Source organism: Acyrthosiphon pisum, chromosome A1, assembly GCF_005508785.2.
Source record: "Acyrthosiphon pisum isolate AL4f chromosome A1, pea_aphid_22Mar2018_4r6ur, whole genome shotgun sequence".
Classification (NCBI taxonomy): Eukaryota; Metazoa; Arthropoda; class Insecta; order Hemiptera; family Aphididae; genus Acyrthosiphon; species Acyrthosiphon pisum.
The window spans coordinates 79,661,096-79,678,279 of record NC_042494.1 but is presented as its reverse complement, the minus strand read 5'-3'; the positions used below and the strand labels follow the sequence as shown (position 1 = coordinate 79,678,279).

At 35.9% G+C, this 17,184-nt stretch overlaps 1 protein-coding gene across 1 annotated transcript in view; it reads right to left on the bottom strand.

The window, feature by feature from the left end:
- LOC100160448 overlaps positions 1-17,184 on the bottom strand; it is a 120,559-nt gene that overhangs the window by 78,102 nt on the left and 25,273 nt on the right. The window contains exon 2 of the mRNA XM_001943700.5: positions 1,834-1,890. Within this exon, the coding sequence (XP_001943735.2) occupies positions 1,834-1,890 (57 nt within the window). The remainder of the gene's footprint in view (positions 1-1,833; positions 1,891-17,184) is intronic.

The following is a 17,184-nucleotide window of genomic DNA, read 5'->3' as shown; positions in this document are numbered from 1 at the left end:
CAACAAAGAGCGGTAATAAATCCGCATGACAAATACGTTTATAATTCGCGGTGGTATATATGGATACCTGGATATTGGTATATATTATAATGGGCGACAAAGGAACGGATATACCGTGCGCGGTAGCGACCGTGACTAATAATATTATTCCGACCGGGGTGCGACGGCGGCGGCGGCGGCGGCGGCGTGGCATAACGAGACCGTATACGTATTTGTTTATTTCAATGGAAATATTATATAGGTGTCAGAAGAAAAAAAACTCGTATACGGGTCAAATCCCTCGGAATTCCTTGGCTCGCATAAGCGCACACAATCACGCGTTATATATTATACGCGTATATAACAATAATAATACTAATGTATATTCTTATTATTATATTATATTACCACGGCGGCAGCGCGATGCGGACGGACGGGACGGACGCGCAGCACCTGGTTGAGACCAAACGGGCTCGCATATTATTATGCTTTAACGCGTTCTTTCACCGACGTCGACGGATTATAGCAAATATGCGTACGTACGAGTATAACCTGCCTGTGCCTATACATATATCTATTATACGCCGACCCCACAAATAAGACGGTTTGTTTGCTCTTTTTGTGTTCGGAAACCAATTGCCGCGCTGAACACACACACAAAATATAACGCGTTTAGTAGGCGTATAATAATATAAGAATCGTAAAAAAAAGGCGGTGGTGCGTAAAAGGCCAATTTCCGAGGTGGAAAACCAGGTGTGAATGTCTCCGGTGCTGCCATTCACCACGTCTCCAGGGCTCAACTATATCTCCGCCACACCAACGCGCACGCACGCACGCACACCCGCGATATGTGTAGTTGTATACAACAATATCGCCGCGGGAGTTTCTGTGCTGCAGTATAATATAATATGTATACTTGTATTGTTATTGTACTATCGATTTGCAAAGAAAAACGTACCGAATGTCGCCTATTAGGAGGGTAATACGCGCGGCGAGGACTGTTAGTGACGATTCGACTGTAAATAACTGGCAGCAGCGTCCGCTGCAATCGAAACCGCCGAAATTAGTCTCGGGGTATACGACCATATACGTCTATATAATATTATGTATGTGTTTAACGCGTAATGTGTGTGCATTATCCACGTTAACATATATAATGCGAGAGGTTATTGGATATAATAACCATCTGATATTATTATTATATGGCAGAGAAGACACAGAGTGACGATTACGACGCCCAAACGACGTGTAAAATGTTCGCACCGAGTGCGCACATTATATTGTATTATGTATACTCGTCGAGTAGCGGACTAGGGGAAGAAACTATATAAAGCGCTGTAATGTGTACTATAAAAATAGGTATAGGTACAGTTTTCTCCGGCATATATAGGTAACACTACCGGTACAGCGACGATATATATGTGCTATAATATATTATAGAGTATAGTTGCGACGATCGCGTTATAAAAATGCATTAAAAAAGATGCGAGTGGGGGTGGATTTCAATTATTTTTTCTTCACTCGGTAATGGAAAAATCCTACGGCACTCACTACGGTTTGATTTTGTTACAGGGTCTGTATCAATACAACATATAATTTATTATATACAATATGTTTAATGTATACTATATGCAAAGAACGTTCACCATAACATTTTCCCAGCTCGTTTTAATCGAATAGTATTAGATAAGTACTATTATGTAAGCAATTAATTCAATTTATTTTAAACTTTATTCACGAGTAATAATTCTGGGTTATCTCTGGATTAGCTGTTATTTATTTTTTTATGTAATATTTAAGTGATGTTTAAGTCGAATTCTCTATAAATAAGTAAATAGGTGTACAAAGACTCACCTTCCAACAGTCCGATTTCTTCTCACATTCCGTGGCTTCGACGTCTCTGGGCACCAACTGAAACATAAGCAACGAAAATCGAGTTATTAATAATGTATATTATTATACATAGGTAGTTGCAACGCATAATATACGAGCTCCTGCGTTCGGCTAGAAAGAGGAGGAACCGGAGATGACTAATGTTATATAATATTAAATCACATATATCGCATATAAGCATCTATACATAAAATATATAATAATATATACCTACCCTCCGCCGTTTGGGGAATTGACTTTGTGCCTGGAATACTCTGTAGGGAATTACATGCATGTGTATATAATATGCAGTATCTAGGGGCGGGGGCGTGGGGGTTGATTTCGATGACTACAACAAGCGGACAATCAAAGGAGTATCTTTTAATCCCGCCGAGCACACGAAACAACTCCGATACGATTATAAAAAGCATACCTATTATATAAATATATAATATAATATTATAGTACTGTTTGCGTGGTATACGTTATCAATTTAATATTATAAATCATTTGAAAAATGTCAAATAACAATATTTTAATATTTAATTCATATTTCATAGCAAAATGTATATAACTATACTGAAACTGACAATATCATGCATAAAAAACTTTGAATAAATTAAAACGATCATCGTCCGTGGTTAATGGATTGTTTCCGTTTATATAATTTCGTAACAAAGAGGGATACACGTTGCCAACATTCTATCAGATTACGGATACGGTACAACTTTTAGAGTCCAATAATTCATACCATGTAGGGATATAGAAACCCGATCAGCTGATCGAGTATCGCTTCTATATTGTTCTGTGTTATTGATAACTAGCTGTTGTCAATCACGCAATGAAACTTTTAGGTCAAATCATTTTTTTTTAATAGGTAAGGTACCATAATGGTGCAAAATATGAGACAATCGTTATGTGACATAAGTATCATTTAACATGCGAACGTTTCAGAGAATCCTGTGGTTTAATATACATATATATAAATATATATTTTTAAATTTAAATACATAATAATTTTAAGAAAAATTAAATGTAAAACCTTTCTTTTTTAAGATGGAAAAAAAATCTGAAAATGTAATTTTTGGTTCACATGAGTATTTGTCCTAGTGGTGACATTAGTTAGAAAAATACCATGTTTATATAAAATATATTTAACTATCCGTTTGTATATCGTATTACGTTGATTATATATCTTCGGGCTCGCGAGAAACTTCTTGTTTGCGATAATTAACCAGCTCCATAGCTCGCGTATATACATACCTACGCCATATATGATATATACCTTGACGCCGAGGCGTAATATAATTAGAAATCCTACGATTTCAAAGGCCGAGCGAATTACTACGGTATACTGCAAGTACTATATACACAACAACGGAATATATAGTATATACAGAGAACCACAAATAGGTACGCATTTTTCACAGGGTCTTAAAATATTTTCTGTCCAAAAATATACAATATTTAATATTATACAGTATCATATGTATACCTAAATACATGAAAAAAATTCCGAATCGTGATGAATTGCATGCAGAGTAATTTCCTTAGTAAGTCGTATTTCCCGGTTTGAATAAGACTCGTGAATGCGAAATAAAAAGAAGAAAATATACAGTATAATTTATTTATCCTATACAACTGATTGTACAGTTCTATTCCGCTATATAATTATATAATATTTTACATATATCTTAATATATATAAATATATATATATATTAGTAGTTGAGGAAGAAATCACATTTTCAAATGATCGTCCGTATACATATAATAATAATATTGATGATATATCGATTTTTTTTATAAGAGTTTTCGCTTCGCTATATAGTATCATCTTAAAAACAACATTATAATATAGGTGTATGCGTAACGACCGACCGGTAAAAATAATTCCGACGGTTATGAGGGGACGACGTATAATATAATATAATAAAGTTATTTAAATCGTCATCAGAGGAAACTGATATAATATAATATTATGTTTTATCGAAGCTTTTTCAAACGGCAAAACTTCCGGGCGACAACGGCCGCGGGGACAAAGCTCCGACGGCGATTCGGGCGGATTCGCGTATATATAATATAATGGCTTTCGGAACACGTTAGCGTTGCCGGCGCGCTGCAGAGTTTCCGCCCCCGCCGAGCCGTCTCGACCTTGGAAAACGAAAAACAATAGCACCGCCCTCGGTTTAATTGGCATTTGTCACTATATATATACACACACGTATGATATGGTATAATATACAAACGCACACACACTCACATTATAGGCCCCTTCTAAATCCCGTCCCGCCGTTATATTGCGGCGAATTAACGAGTGTATATGATGCAATGCGCGGTAATACGCACATAATATATTATAATATGTATATACATCCCGAGCGAGCACGAAAAGCGACGAAAACTATTCTGATGTTTGGTACCTACAGAGATGGTATTATTATTATAGAAGTGTCTATATATACACATCGCAACATATTATGATTGGCGAAAGGCTGCAGGTGGACGGTAATATATATATTATTTATAGTAAGTAGGTATACGATTTGTGACGAAAACTCAATCGTGGTATTGCTCGAGATTACAGCCACAGCGTATTTATATGACACAAATTTAACTTCCCTGTTGGTAGGGAACGTAGTTATATATATATTTGTAAAACGTATATGATAGAAGATCGGTGCAAAAATGGTTTTTTCTGCCGTTTCCGTCGTACTTATGTGCTGTAGCGATACGTGGTTGGTGCTGAAGTGATGATGATGCGTTATACGTAGATAAGTGCAGATATATACATTATTATATAACAATAATAATTAATATTACTATTTATTATACACTGTTTGACGATAACACTACATGTCCTATTTTATCAGGGATGGAAAACGTTTTTAATTTTTTCGTTTTCGTTTTTGTTTATTGATTTAAAAAATATCGTTTTTGTTTAACGTTTTTAAACGTTTTTGATTATTACGTTTTTGATTAATGTTTTTAAAAACGTTATTTTTCTTTATTGTTTCCAAATAACGTTTTTGATAGTATATTTATTTTTTATATTATATTCTTATAACTTGTAACTTTTAACTTTTAAGTTATAATAGTAACACGCAATACAGAAATGCACTTAAAAGTTAAAAATATCTAAGATTTATAATTATTCTTAGTATTTAAATTTTAAATCAAAATTATAATTTATATAAAAATTAGAAAATTAAAAATTTCTGATTTCAAATTAAAATATTTTTTAAGTTAAAGATTAAAAAGTAAAGACAAGTGAATATTTTTTCTAAAATTTTTTTCTCGTGGTATAATTTAATAATGTATAATACTATAATTTATTTTCGTTTTCTTTTTTGATTTCGTTATTAAATTTTTTTTGGTTTTTGGGATTTTTTGTTATCGTTTTTCAGTTGTTTTTGTTTTTTAATTGTTTTCGTTTTTTGTTTTTTTCCGTTTAATAACGTTTTTTAAAAACGTTTTCCATCCCTGTATTTTATACATAAAGCTGCGAAATGAAACTCATCTAATAACGGTATCCATCAACAATGAACTTTACATTAATGTGTGTGCACTGTACAGGTATACAAGTGATAAAGAGGTGGTAGTACTTAGCGGAGGGTACGTTTTTCTTTTGTAGATATAATAAAATCATTCCCGTCGTGCCTATACCGGTAAGGGACGACAAATAATATGTATTTTATTTATTGGCACCCACTCGTAATATAATTGTTACGATACCTATAGGTTATATATATATAATAATATATACAATGATTTAAAATTCACGGCTCTCGCCAGGGCAATTCGATTCGTCAAGTGGTATTCAAAAAAAAAGGACTAATTAGCGTGTTGTTCCGTTGTTGCTTTATTTATTTTTTTTTTTTCATACCTCCCCGAGTTGTTTTTAATTGGCATATAAATCAAAGAGAAACGCACATCGGACATCGGAAACCGCGGCAAGGCAATAAAAATGCAAAAACCCTCCCTAAAAAGTTGCCCCCTCGGGAAATTCGCGAGCACGGCGATTTCGCAGTTGTTTTTCCCCTTTTCCGATTTGGACACACAAAAAAAAAGTTAATAACGGTTTTTTTTTATTTTCCTACGAAATTAAGCCCATAATTTATAAAGTATTTTTAACTACACAGATTTAATTCTACCGGTGTGGTTTTATTATTGCTTGTACAGAATATCGGGTAAACATTCTCTATCGTATCTCATCCCATACGGCCTACCCCAACCTACCCTACTAATCTATACCTGAGTCCCGGATCACGGATTATAGAAAAAAATTGCAATATATAATACGATTTATATAGGTACTTGAGTTCTACGTAAATTTAATTCTATTAAAAAACACATATTATACGGACATACGGTAAATGTTAACAATATTACATACGGTTACAAATTGTGATATGATAAAGTTCCGTGTACATATACAAAAGTTGGTAAATAATGTTTTCTATTTCTGTTAATTTCAGTCACTTATAAATTTATATAAGTACCAGAGACCTGCGTTGCTGCAGCAGATGACTATAATTATACCGCAGGAGATTTGACAGATATGTTTATCGCTCGAGGTTTAAAGCCAACTGAATATTCTATACACGGCTTTTAATAATAATTTTGATGTTTTTATACACATAATTACACAACGCGAAAACAGTACATGGCAGACCGATATATTACAACGTCACATTCGTCGCGTAGTGTAGTAGGTACATACGCGTGCAACGGAATACAATAATAATAATAAACTGTATATATATATTATTATATCCACTGAATAACGCTGAACGCAATGCTGCAAGGACACATCGAGCGAGAGAGTCGGGAAATGGGTCGTAATAAAGGGACGAAATTAACTTGACGGCGTATATTCGTTAATGTTTTGTTTTTAGAGCCTCCCCCCCCCCGCCCATCTTACGTTCAATCGCCCGCACCGACGGGGACGTGAAAACTTTATAATAACATTCCAAAGGCTATTACGAAAGTTTCGCGCGGCACCGCCGCCGGAAGAGCTTTGTTCGCCTCAGATTACGCGGGACGCAACGTCCTCTTTTGTGAACGTGAGAGGATGTATTATAGCAGCAGTGCGTGTTGCGTATAGTTAAGGTCGTTCGCGTTTCACCTGATAAATAAAAAATATATATGTGCCGCACAAACTGAAGACAATGTATATCATTATTATTTTAACTATTGCGTGGCGGAGAAGAAGCGACAAGTTCGAGTGAAATCATTCAAACCACATATCGCGGCGGTGCAGATGCAGTGTATGAAATAAAAGGCTATTATGAATTATGATATTATATTATAAAAATAAATTACCAACCAGAATTGAAGACCGGGGGCAAAAACGGGATATCTCCATATTATGATAATGTTCAAGACAACCATTTCAAAATTCGTTATCCCATATCTTATTCTCATAGAAAATAATTAACGGAATGTATCATAACTCAGAAGAAAATAATTGGATTTGTACATAGATAATTTATAATTATGTGTTATCTATGAATTTTTATTGTTTTTGTATCAATAAAAAGGGTTTTCTTCCATGAAAACGATTTCATAGGAAAGTAAATTTCGGAAATATTGGGCATGTCTGGTTGTTGTCCCAAATATTGTCTTTAATTGATATCAAAACTTTTTCAAGTCAAAATGTTGGTCAAACTGAAAGTGCAGGAGTCAGCTGTCGTTTCGTGGACTGTACGAGTATTATTGTATAATATGCGCGAAACTATACAGTGGTCAGCGCGTTAGAAATTTATGGTCCGATATCGAAGCTCTAGTGAAGTCGATGGGTATTTTGTTCACGACGAGTTTATTTGAAAAAAAATACATTATATTATACTCGTACTCGGAAACCATCTTACACTGCGCCGCAGTTTACGATTCAGATACAATATTAAATTCGATGATTTATATAATATTACATTATTAGATTAACTCAACCACACACATAAATACATAATGGCATTCGCTCTGTCGGTACTGTTTTCGGCCATGTGGCCTTTTTATCGCTCGACGCTGCGGTAAAATCGGATTAACGATAGATACCATAACGGCGTAAATTTTATGCTCGCAAATCGGCAAACCACCGCATTTCCAGTGGAAATATAGTGAAATTATCGTATTCTATTTACGCATACGTGCGCGCACGTAATATTATAACGTACAAGTGCCATTATTGGGTGCACGCACCCACCACCGTTTCAATGACAATGTACGACGATATTGCATTAGACGTAATATATTATATTATATTAAATGTGCGAGTCACTCGATTATTATTATTAATATTATAGTGCTGCAGCTGCAACCGATTATATACAGACCTCACTAGCGTGCAATACACACGACATTACATTACATAAATGTCATTGTACGTTTAGGTATATTATTGGATATTACATATATTCGGTTTATTAGCACAATGAACGATCGAAAACGCAGGAGATAACTTAAACGTTGCACATAGTTTTGGGTTTTGGGGTACCTACATCTGTCCATACGTTAGTATATGCTGCAATATAATAAATAAATGTGTAAACATATATGATATATACACGCCACACTTATAATATTATATGATACTCTCCAACCCTAAACGTATGCAGACGACCGTAATTATGAATGATATTATTGTTTGAAGATACATGAAAAAGTTGTTCAAGTATATAGAAATATAAATCATTAATGCGGATCGGACGAAGTGTTTATGCGTTAACAACTGCAGCAGCCATCCACCAGATAACGCAGAAAAAGTTCGCACGCCCTACAAGAATATAATATAATAATATATTAGAGAGAAAAGTCGATAATAGAACTGCACTAAAATATAATAATAATACATAATATTATATCTGTCCCCGGGGTGATGTCTGGTGAGAGAAAACAGCGTCGGCTAGGTCACGCGTCACCCCCGCAGTCGATATACGTACATCTATATATATTGTTTTATGTTCATATATATATATATATATATATAAATGCACAGCAGTGATTATAATCGCGTGCTATGTGTATTATAAGGGATGATACGCACAATGCAGTTTTGTATTGTACATAAACATTATATTATATAAACGCGGGGCCGTAAATATATATTTGGGTTTTATTGTAAACGAAAATCGAGGGAAAAGGGGTATTATATATATAATACACAGTGTTGTTTTCGGGAGACAAATAAATTGTCAGTTTTTCTGCTGAATCGACCCCGGCCAGTCGCCCGAATCCACGGTCCCGCGCACCCCCACAAGTCACGGCCCTCTAGGCTATACGTATATGGTATGTGTGTATACATTATGTATATATATATTGTGTGTGTTATACGACTAGGCGGCGGACACCCCGGGGGCAGTATATATATGTGTGCGATCAAATTAAACGAGCGTGCGAGATTTTCTCCTCGGCCGGGCAACGGAGTCGACACAAACGTCAGCTTTTCTATATAATACCATCCGGTCGTGCATGCAGTGTGTATTGGCCTTTTGTGCGTTTCGCGTATGTATAATATACAAGGTGCCGACCGTTGCAGCAGTCGACCATCTGTTCGCGGGCCGCCGGGGGAGAGTGACAGAATAGGGTCCGAGGGAATACTGCTATTTCAGTTTTTGACAAAACGCACGCAATAACATTGTATTTAATATACGTGTAAATATAATATTATAAACCACCTCTGCCGCAGGGCACTATATACGTATATATTATAACAAGGGTCCGCTGCGGCGGCGGTCTGGAATTTGTTATCCTTCGACGGTTTTCTAATTTCACGAACTGGTTTTATTATGAGCGTCATAAACTTTCATAAATCAATCAGCCCAAAACGCACACGATGCACCCGCGAATACTTTTCGGGAACTGCGAGAGACATGATGAGTCGAAGAAGAAGAAGATTCGCCTCCCGTAACGGCGGTCAGTCTTCAGCGGCGTTGTGGCGGTTAAAATATTATGTAGGCGCGGGGAATGAAATTTTGTTCCAACCATATATTCACATCCAATACTTACACACAAACACGTTCAAATGTATATGCCATAAGCGAATATGCGGGCGACGACGGGCTACTACAACAATATTATATTATATCGAAGCCTCCTCCCCCGCCGACTGGTATACATGGAAGATAAATCTGACAGCGGTCATCGCATAGTGGTATAGAACTCGCGATCACTGCTAGGACAGGTGCTGTGCTATAATATGTGTATCGCAAAGAATTCGACCACGATCTTGATGATGATGATTTATTATTATAAGTGCGCGTCCGATTTAACTGTATCGTCAGCAGCGGCTACTACTTTACGGCTTTCTACTTTCTATGCTTAAACTATTTATAGATATTATTGTAAGTCTATGCGAATTTATTGGGGTGAGTGATATTTTCTCAGCTCGAGTAAGCCGATAGTATGTCCGAAACAACCTATACTGCAGCAATGAATCGTCGCGTCCGTTACTATAGAAGCCGGATGCAGCAGCAACTCGCGGTATAGACATGAGATGGCTATACTATTATATAACATTAAAGCAAGTTTTCGCGCGGAATGTAAATACGCTATACATGCGAACGAGGCGTCGAGAGCCAAATCGACTCGGCGGAGGAAACGAGCAACTTTATTTGGACGGTATCCAATTGCAGGGTTTCACCGGGTTCGCATGAAATATACGAGGAGTATATCGAAAAAACGCGAGGCGCCCAGACGTGACCGGAGCAGAAAGTGATCGTAAAATTAGAATTTTCGCGAATCCGCCACGCGAATATAATATACGCGTACCATGAAAATTGAAATCCACATCCCGGACGTCTACGGGAATAGAAACGGCGCGTATTTTATTTTATTATAAACGTAGGACAGGTGAAAAATTATTATACTGAAAAAACAATATTCTTCTATGTTTTTCATTTTTTTTCATTTCGATGTTGCGCGCGATTCCATCACCGGATAAAATCTATAGCGATAGTAAACGGATTATTAACGTCGATTATCGGATACGCCTGTACAATAATAAAGTTCTGGTGGTAATAACCAATATTTCGAAATAGAATGAAAAAATAATTTTACATTCGATATTCGCTCGTTTCCGCAGACGCGTCATTCCTCGGGTATTTGCACAATATTATAATAATTATTGTTATACAGTTTTCACGGCAGTATGGTCTAATTTTCGTTTTTCCATCAATAATTTCCACAACGACATGAACGCCCACACAAGTTGCGCTGCGGTGGCGTTCAGAACTGTATTATTATTAACCGCGACCGTTTGCCATCATCGTCGGCCGACGTCATTAATTCGCGATCGGAATCGGCCAAAGGGTGCTTTGACGGCGGTGGCGAGGCGGCAGAGACGGACTCGCGGTGTGGAACATCGTCGTCACACAAACGATAGGCAATTACAATCAAAACGCAGTCTCATTGTAAAGTCATATTATACACACACACATATAATATAATGCATATATATGTGTGCTTGTGTGAAACTCCTCTTTCGCCGCCACGTCATTCCACCGCCGTCTAGATCTATCTATCTATCTCTCTCTCTCTCTCTCTCTCTCTCTCTCTCTCTCTTTCTGCCCCGTACACACCGTATATATTAAACATGTGATAATAATCGACAGCTGTCCGGGCGACGACAATAATGTGCGTAAATGCCGATTAACATATTATTATGCACAACCGTGTACTCGCTACAATATAATATATTGGTGGTAGGTACGCATTACAATAATAATAATATTAAATACTATTTATCTACCTGCAGCGAGTGTGTGTGTGTGTGTGTGTGTGTATCAAATATTGACTCCGTTTAGCGATCCCGTCGTGGAGTCAATGACTAATTGTTCCATTGTCTACGCGGTTGAATCCTTTTTTATCCTCCACCAATCACCCATCGACTGACTATTATTATTTTATCAAACGAATAACTTTTTACCATCGCATTTCCGTATATTACTATCATCGGTGGAGGAGAGGATGTTGCAAGCATACATATAATATTATATCGAACAACAATATATCATGTATCTATAATAATAGTGTCGTAATAATATAATATAATATAATAATAACACAGATAAAACTATTTATCTGTGATAATAATACATCGGTGGATCCGACGGTCGCCATTTTTAATTGGAACAGCAGCGAGTGCGGTTTTTTTTTTAAATTGCGGTCGATTCGCGCGCCAAACAAAAACAATTATTAAAACAAACGCAACAAATTTATAATATAAAGATATACGTATACACAAAACACACACCCACTCTACAATTAAAAGCAATGATAATATAATATTATTATATGTTATTATATCATGTACGGTGTGATTTTCGTTGTTGTCGGAATAGGTCGTAGCGGTGTGACGGGAAATCGCACGGTTTTAAATAACACGCTCAACGCGCGGGACGGATGATATCCGCGCGCCACCGCCCCAAACAATCGCGTGCAGCCGTATATTATGTATTATAATATTATTATTACAGTGTTACGCATGCGAAAAAAAAACCCAAATCCGTTTGATGGGTACAATTTTTTTCGGGTTAACGTCGTCGCAGGAAAAAAAACGAACGTATATGCATACAAAAACTCGCCGAAACGAAGCGAACAATTATTATTGTACACATATTAAAATATTATAATAGGTATGTGTTATAATGTACCTATCTGCAACGGTACACAATATATTATTATATAGGTACACACGGCGTCAAAATAATATAATACTATAATATATATTGTACTAACTATGTAATATAATATAAATTATTTTATATTTATATATGTACGACCTATGCTGCCGAGGAGCTCAATTAAACGCAGTTAAACGCGAGGCGCAGCTACATAATACAACAGGTAGGTATCTAACCCGACGAGATAATTACACATATTCGTACACATAATATAATATGAGTATAATATATAATATTATTACAGGTACATGTACACTCCAGACTCAACACACGGATAGTCGACGATAGAAAACCTGTGTTTCCGTTTTCCATACATATCATTATCATTATTATTATTATTATTATTATTATTATTATCATTAAACCGCGGAATAATTATTAAAGGCGGAACCTTTAACGGCAACTTGTCAATTTTTTTTCTACGACTCGTGTCGTTCTCTGCGGACGGACCACCACCGTGTTCACCACATACGGGTATAATATTATGATAATAATAATATGCAGGCGGGTATTATATTGTTTAACCGTCCGCGTCGATGATCTACCGATATATTGTAATATTATTATTATCATTACACACGCGCATATATTATATTATAACGTAGGCGAGATACAATCTGCACGGGACCACTATAATAATGTCCTGCGATATACCATAGTACGATATATAGGTATTAGGTACCAATGTATAATATTATTATATTGCTCATGTTATATTTTGTTTTATTATTGCATTATCTCGATCCGGCGACGACGTGCACTGATCAACAACTCTCCCGGTCATCTTCTGCAATGTCTCCCGGTCATCTTCTGCAATGTATAGGTACATAATTCGCGTCCGTGGCACGACAGCGTTCGCGAGATATAATAATTATTCACGGGCATCATTCCGTTAGATCACGATACGAGACAGTAGTTAAGTCTGTATTATTATTATTATTATAATTATTATTATTTGATTTTTTTAAGTGTACTATTTCGATGTATACGAGACCCGCGGACTAAACACTATTACGAGGACCGTAAAGCTTAAGTAAATATCTGTGTACCACGCATACGTATATATATATATATATATACTGTGCCGCGCGCTCGTAAGCACATAATAATATGTGTGTATAAAACACAAAGGGCAGTAAACGATTAATTATTACAGCGTCGGCATTGCAAACATACATAATATTGTATAATGTAATATAATATAATATAATAATATTGTGTATCGGGCAATAAAAGTTCGTCGACGCGGCAGCGTATATTATTAAATATTGTATTATATTATTATATACCAGCGGACAACCGAAATGTTACTGGTTATATACCATGGTACATGGGTACTATAAGTTTATACACATACATATCACGGTCACACAGAGCGCGTATTACTATCATTATTATTATTATTATATATATACCTGTTTTTATTACTGTAATTATCGTCGTTAAATTTTCCAACGTTTCTCCCCCGCCGCGACTCGCGTTCATAAAACCGTAGGAAACGCCGACCGACAGTCCCATTATGCTGTCGTACCGCGGGTGGCGCGGGGTAGATCATCGTCGTCGTAAACTTTGAATTAATCAAACGAAATCGAATCATATTAGACGAGTGTAGACGTTCAAAAAGTCTGTTTCGAGTATATTATGCGTATACCTATACTATATGAGGGGACCCCGGATCCGGTTTGTTGTTTTCACCCCGTTTACACGTAAACACATTACGACGTAGCGTTCATAACGTATTATAACAGGTAGGTACTTATATTATATTGGAGTCGTTTCGTTTTACGCACGCCGCGGCGACTTGGAGCAGATCGTTCCATTATAAACAGACACTAATTTTCTACGTTTTACCCGGCGAGAGAACGAAAACCTAATATTTTAAGAGCATCCTAAATTATTGTGGATTATAAATTATAATGTTTACTAAATATGTTTAACGTATATAGTTGAAGTGGTTAACACTCGATCAATTTTTATGTTTTAAAAAAAATTATATCTTTACATAGTTTCAAGTACTTATACTTATGATAATTTATATGGTATATTTTTTTTATAATTTTCTACATCAGTTTTAATTTGAAACTACTCATCGGGGGGCATGGAACTAATGTAGTATTGAATCTATATATAGTATACTTACACACATATTATAATATATTATGTATCATATTCCATAGGTATCCCTAGGTATATAAAGTCGTGTATATATTTTGAATTACGCGTCGACACGACTAGTTTCTATGTACGGATACATTTTATTTCCGTTTTCGAATAATATATTATGTATGTGTGTGTATGTGTGTGCGTACGACATGTCGCACGAGATAGTTTTGCCGGCGCAGGAAAGTACGAGCCGAGTCGCAGGTGCGGCGCTCGCTGATGGGGTTTTAATGTTTTGCGGTCGGGTCACGCGACTTTCGCCCTCTCTCGGTCCAAAAACTTTGGAGATCTCCTCCTTTAAGCCGTGCTCGCATATTATAGACTCGTCGAACGATACTCGTGCGTTTGCAGTGAGTACTGCAGCTATAGACGTCCATTAAAACGAATGCTCGTGAAATGCGTTTTGATATATTATCTACAGTATAGCATACACAGTGAATAATATAATATGTTGACTGTAATTACCATCCGATCGTTCGTATCATCGACATTTATCGCGATGACGTGGTTCCTAAATACGTCAAATGCCGAAACTATTACACACTGTAGAGGATAGACTTTGCAAATGGGCTACCATCATATGCATATGTATAGTAAAACATAAATCTAGATACCATAATATGTGGAAATTGTAATGACTGTTATAAAATGACTTATTAATATAATATATATTTATATTTAAAATTTAAATACACGAGATAATCGTGATCATTACAGTTGTCGGCTGTGTAATATTTTAATGTATTTTTGTATACAAATACATATATGTACATACTGAATGTTTTATTTTCTCTGTAAAAGATTTGCAATAAGAGTAAAAACGAAATTTAGAATCCTTAGTGGGTAGGTATATTGTATACTAAGAAATAAAAACCCGGAGGCGCGGTTAAAAACAGACCCTTCTTTAGTCGTCGTCGTCGTAATGACTGTTATCCGACCCCGAAAAGATTGACAGTTTAACGCACACACTTTTCCCCGTTCGACTGTGTGTGGGGCTGCAGCAGCTGTAGACGTGTTATTACGTTGTCTTTCCATTAGTGAGAGCCCTTTCCGCCGTCGCGTTTTTAATATATCCGCCTTAACGACTACGCGCGCAAAGCTTTTAAAACCAAAATAAAAAAAAATAGAAATTATATACACGTATTAACCTATAACATATTTTATCGGCCCGGCCTACTCGAAACGATGGTGAGACCATAATAACAATATTATAATATAAATAACCTAGCATTCAATTAGAACAATGCAATATGATTATAATAATATGTATTATTATATATACCGTCGTCGTACCAGCTGCAGCCCCCTCCTCCCAAACCCCCTGACAATCTGTGACCGCACTTAAGTATAATTTCGTATAAACGACGCGATGGCGAGAAAGGTAATAACAATAATAAATGATATCAAAAATATATTATGAACTTCAGAAGAAAAAAAATCGAGAGGGTAATATTCGATTGTAATAATAAAACGGAAAAGGAAAATATTATTAATCGTTATAATTTACAATATTATACGCATATATATGTGTAGTTACGAGGAGTTATTATGTTATTATAGAACGTCGGTCGGTCGGACGATCGAAACTGCGAGCGTCCTATTTTTTAACGATCCACTTCTATATTTTATATACGAACCGTTTTTCTATCGAAACAAACACATACTAATAATAATAATAATACTATCATATAATTTATACCCCCGAACCGTTTTCAAAACAGAGTATATTATAATACTATGTATCGAACAATAATTATTACGGTGCGTATATACCTATATGTATACAAATTATACACGTTTTTATTGTTTCTGAATTACCCCCGTTCGACTATGATATATTATAATATTATATTATATAGTACCTTAGCGTCGAACCTATACGTATATACTATACAATGTAGTAGATCGCTGGCGTTATTTATGTGAATCGTTTTTTTTCCCTAACCGGCTCGAGGCCAACGTCTCGACAAAACTGGTATAGGTATATACCGCTCGGCGGCGTTTTCACGTGTAGGCAAGCGATGCGTGCAGCGGTACTTACGATACGTGTGTATAGAATCGGTCCAGTGTTCGGCGCAGGATTTTTCCCGTCAACATTTTCTATCGCTCGAAAGAGACCAGAAAATGGTTTATGAGAAGGTCCACACACACAAAGCGGATTGTAACATTGTAATAGGCATATTTGATATTAGTTAGTAACGTAATAGTTTACAAATTTATATATATAAATAATATTTAGATTATTATCTGCGTCTATACCCACCCCTCCCCGTCTCATCTTTCATCTGTCACCTGAACTTTGAAATGTATTAAAACCCGTTATTTATTTGAAAGCGGTGATAAGGTATATGTTGTTTGTAAAGAAACAGCGTTTTCGACTAAGTAGCTGGTATACCAACAAATTTTCAAAAACGGTGTGCCTGTAAAATGCTTAATTTTTTAATCCCGAACTCTATAACTGCAGATTACGGTACCTATATATTATATAGGTA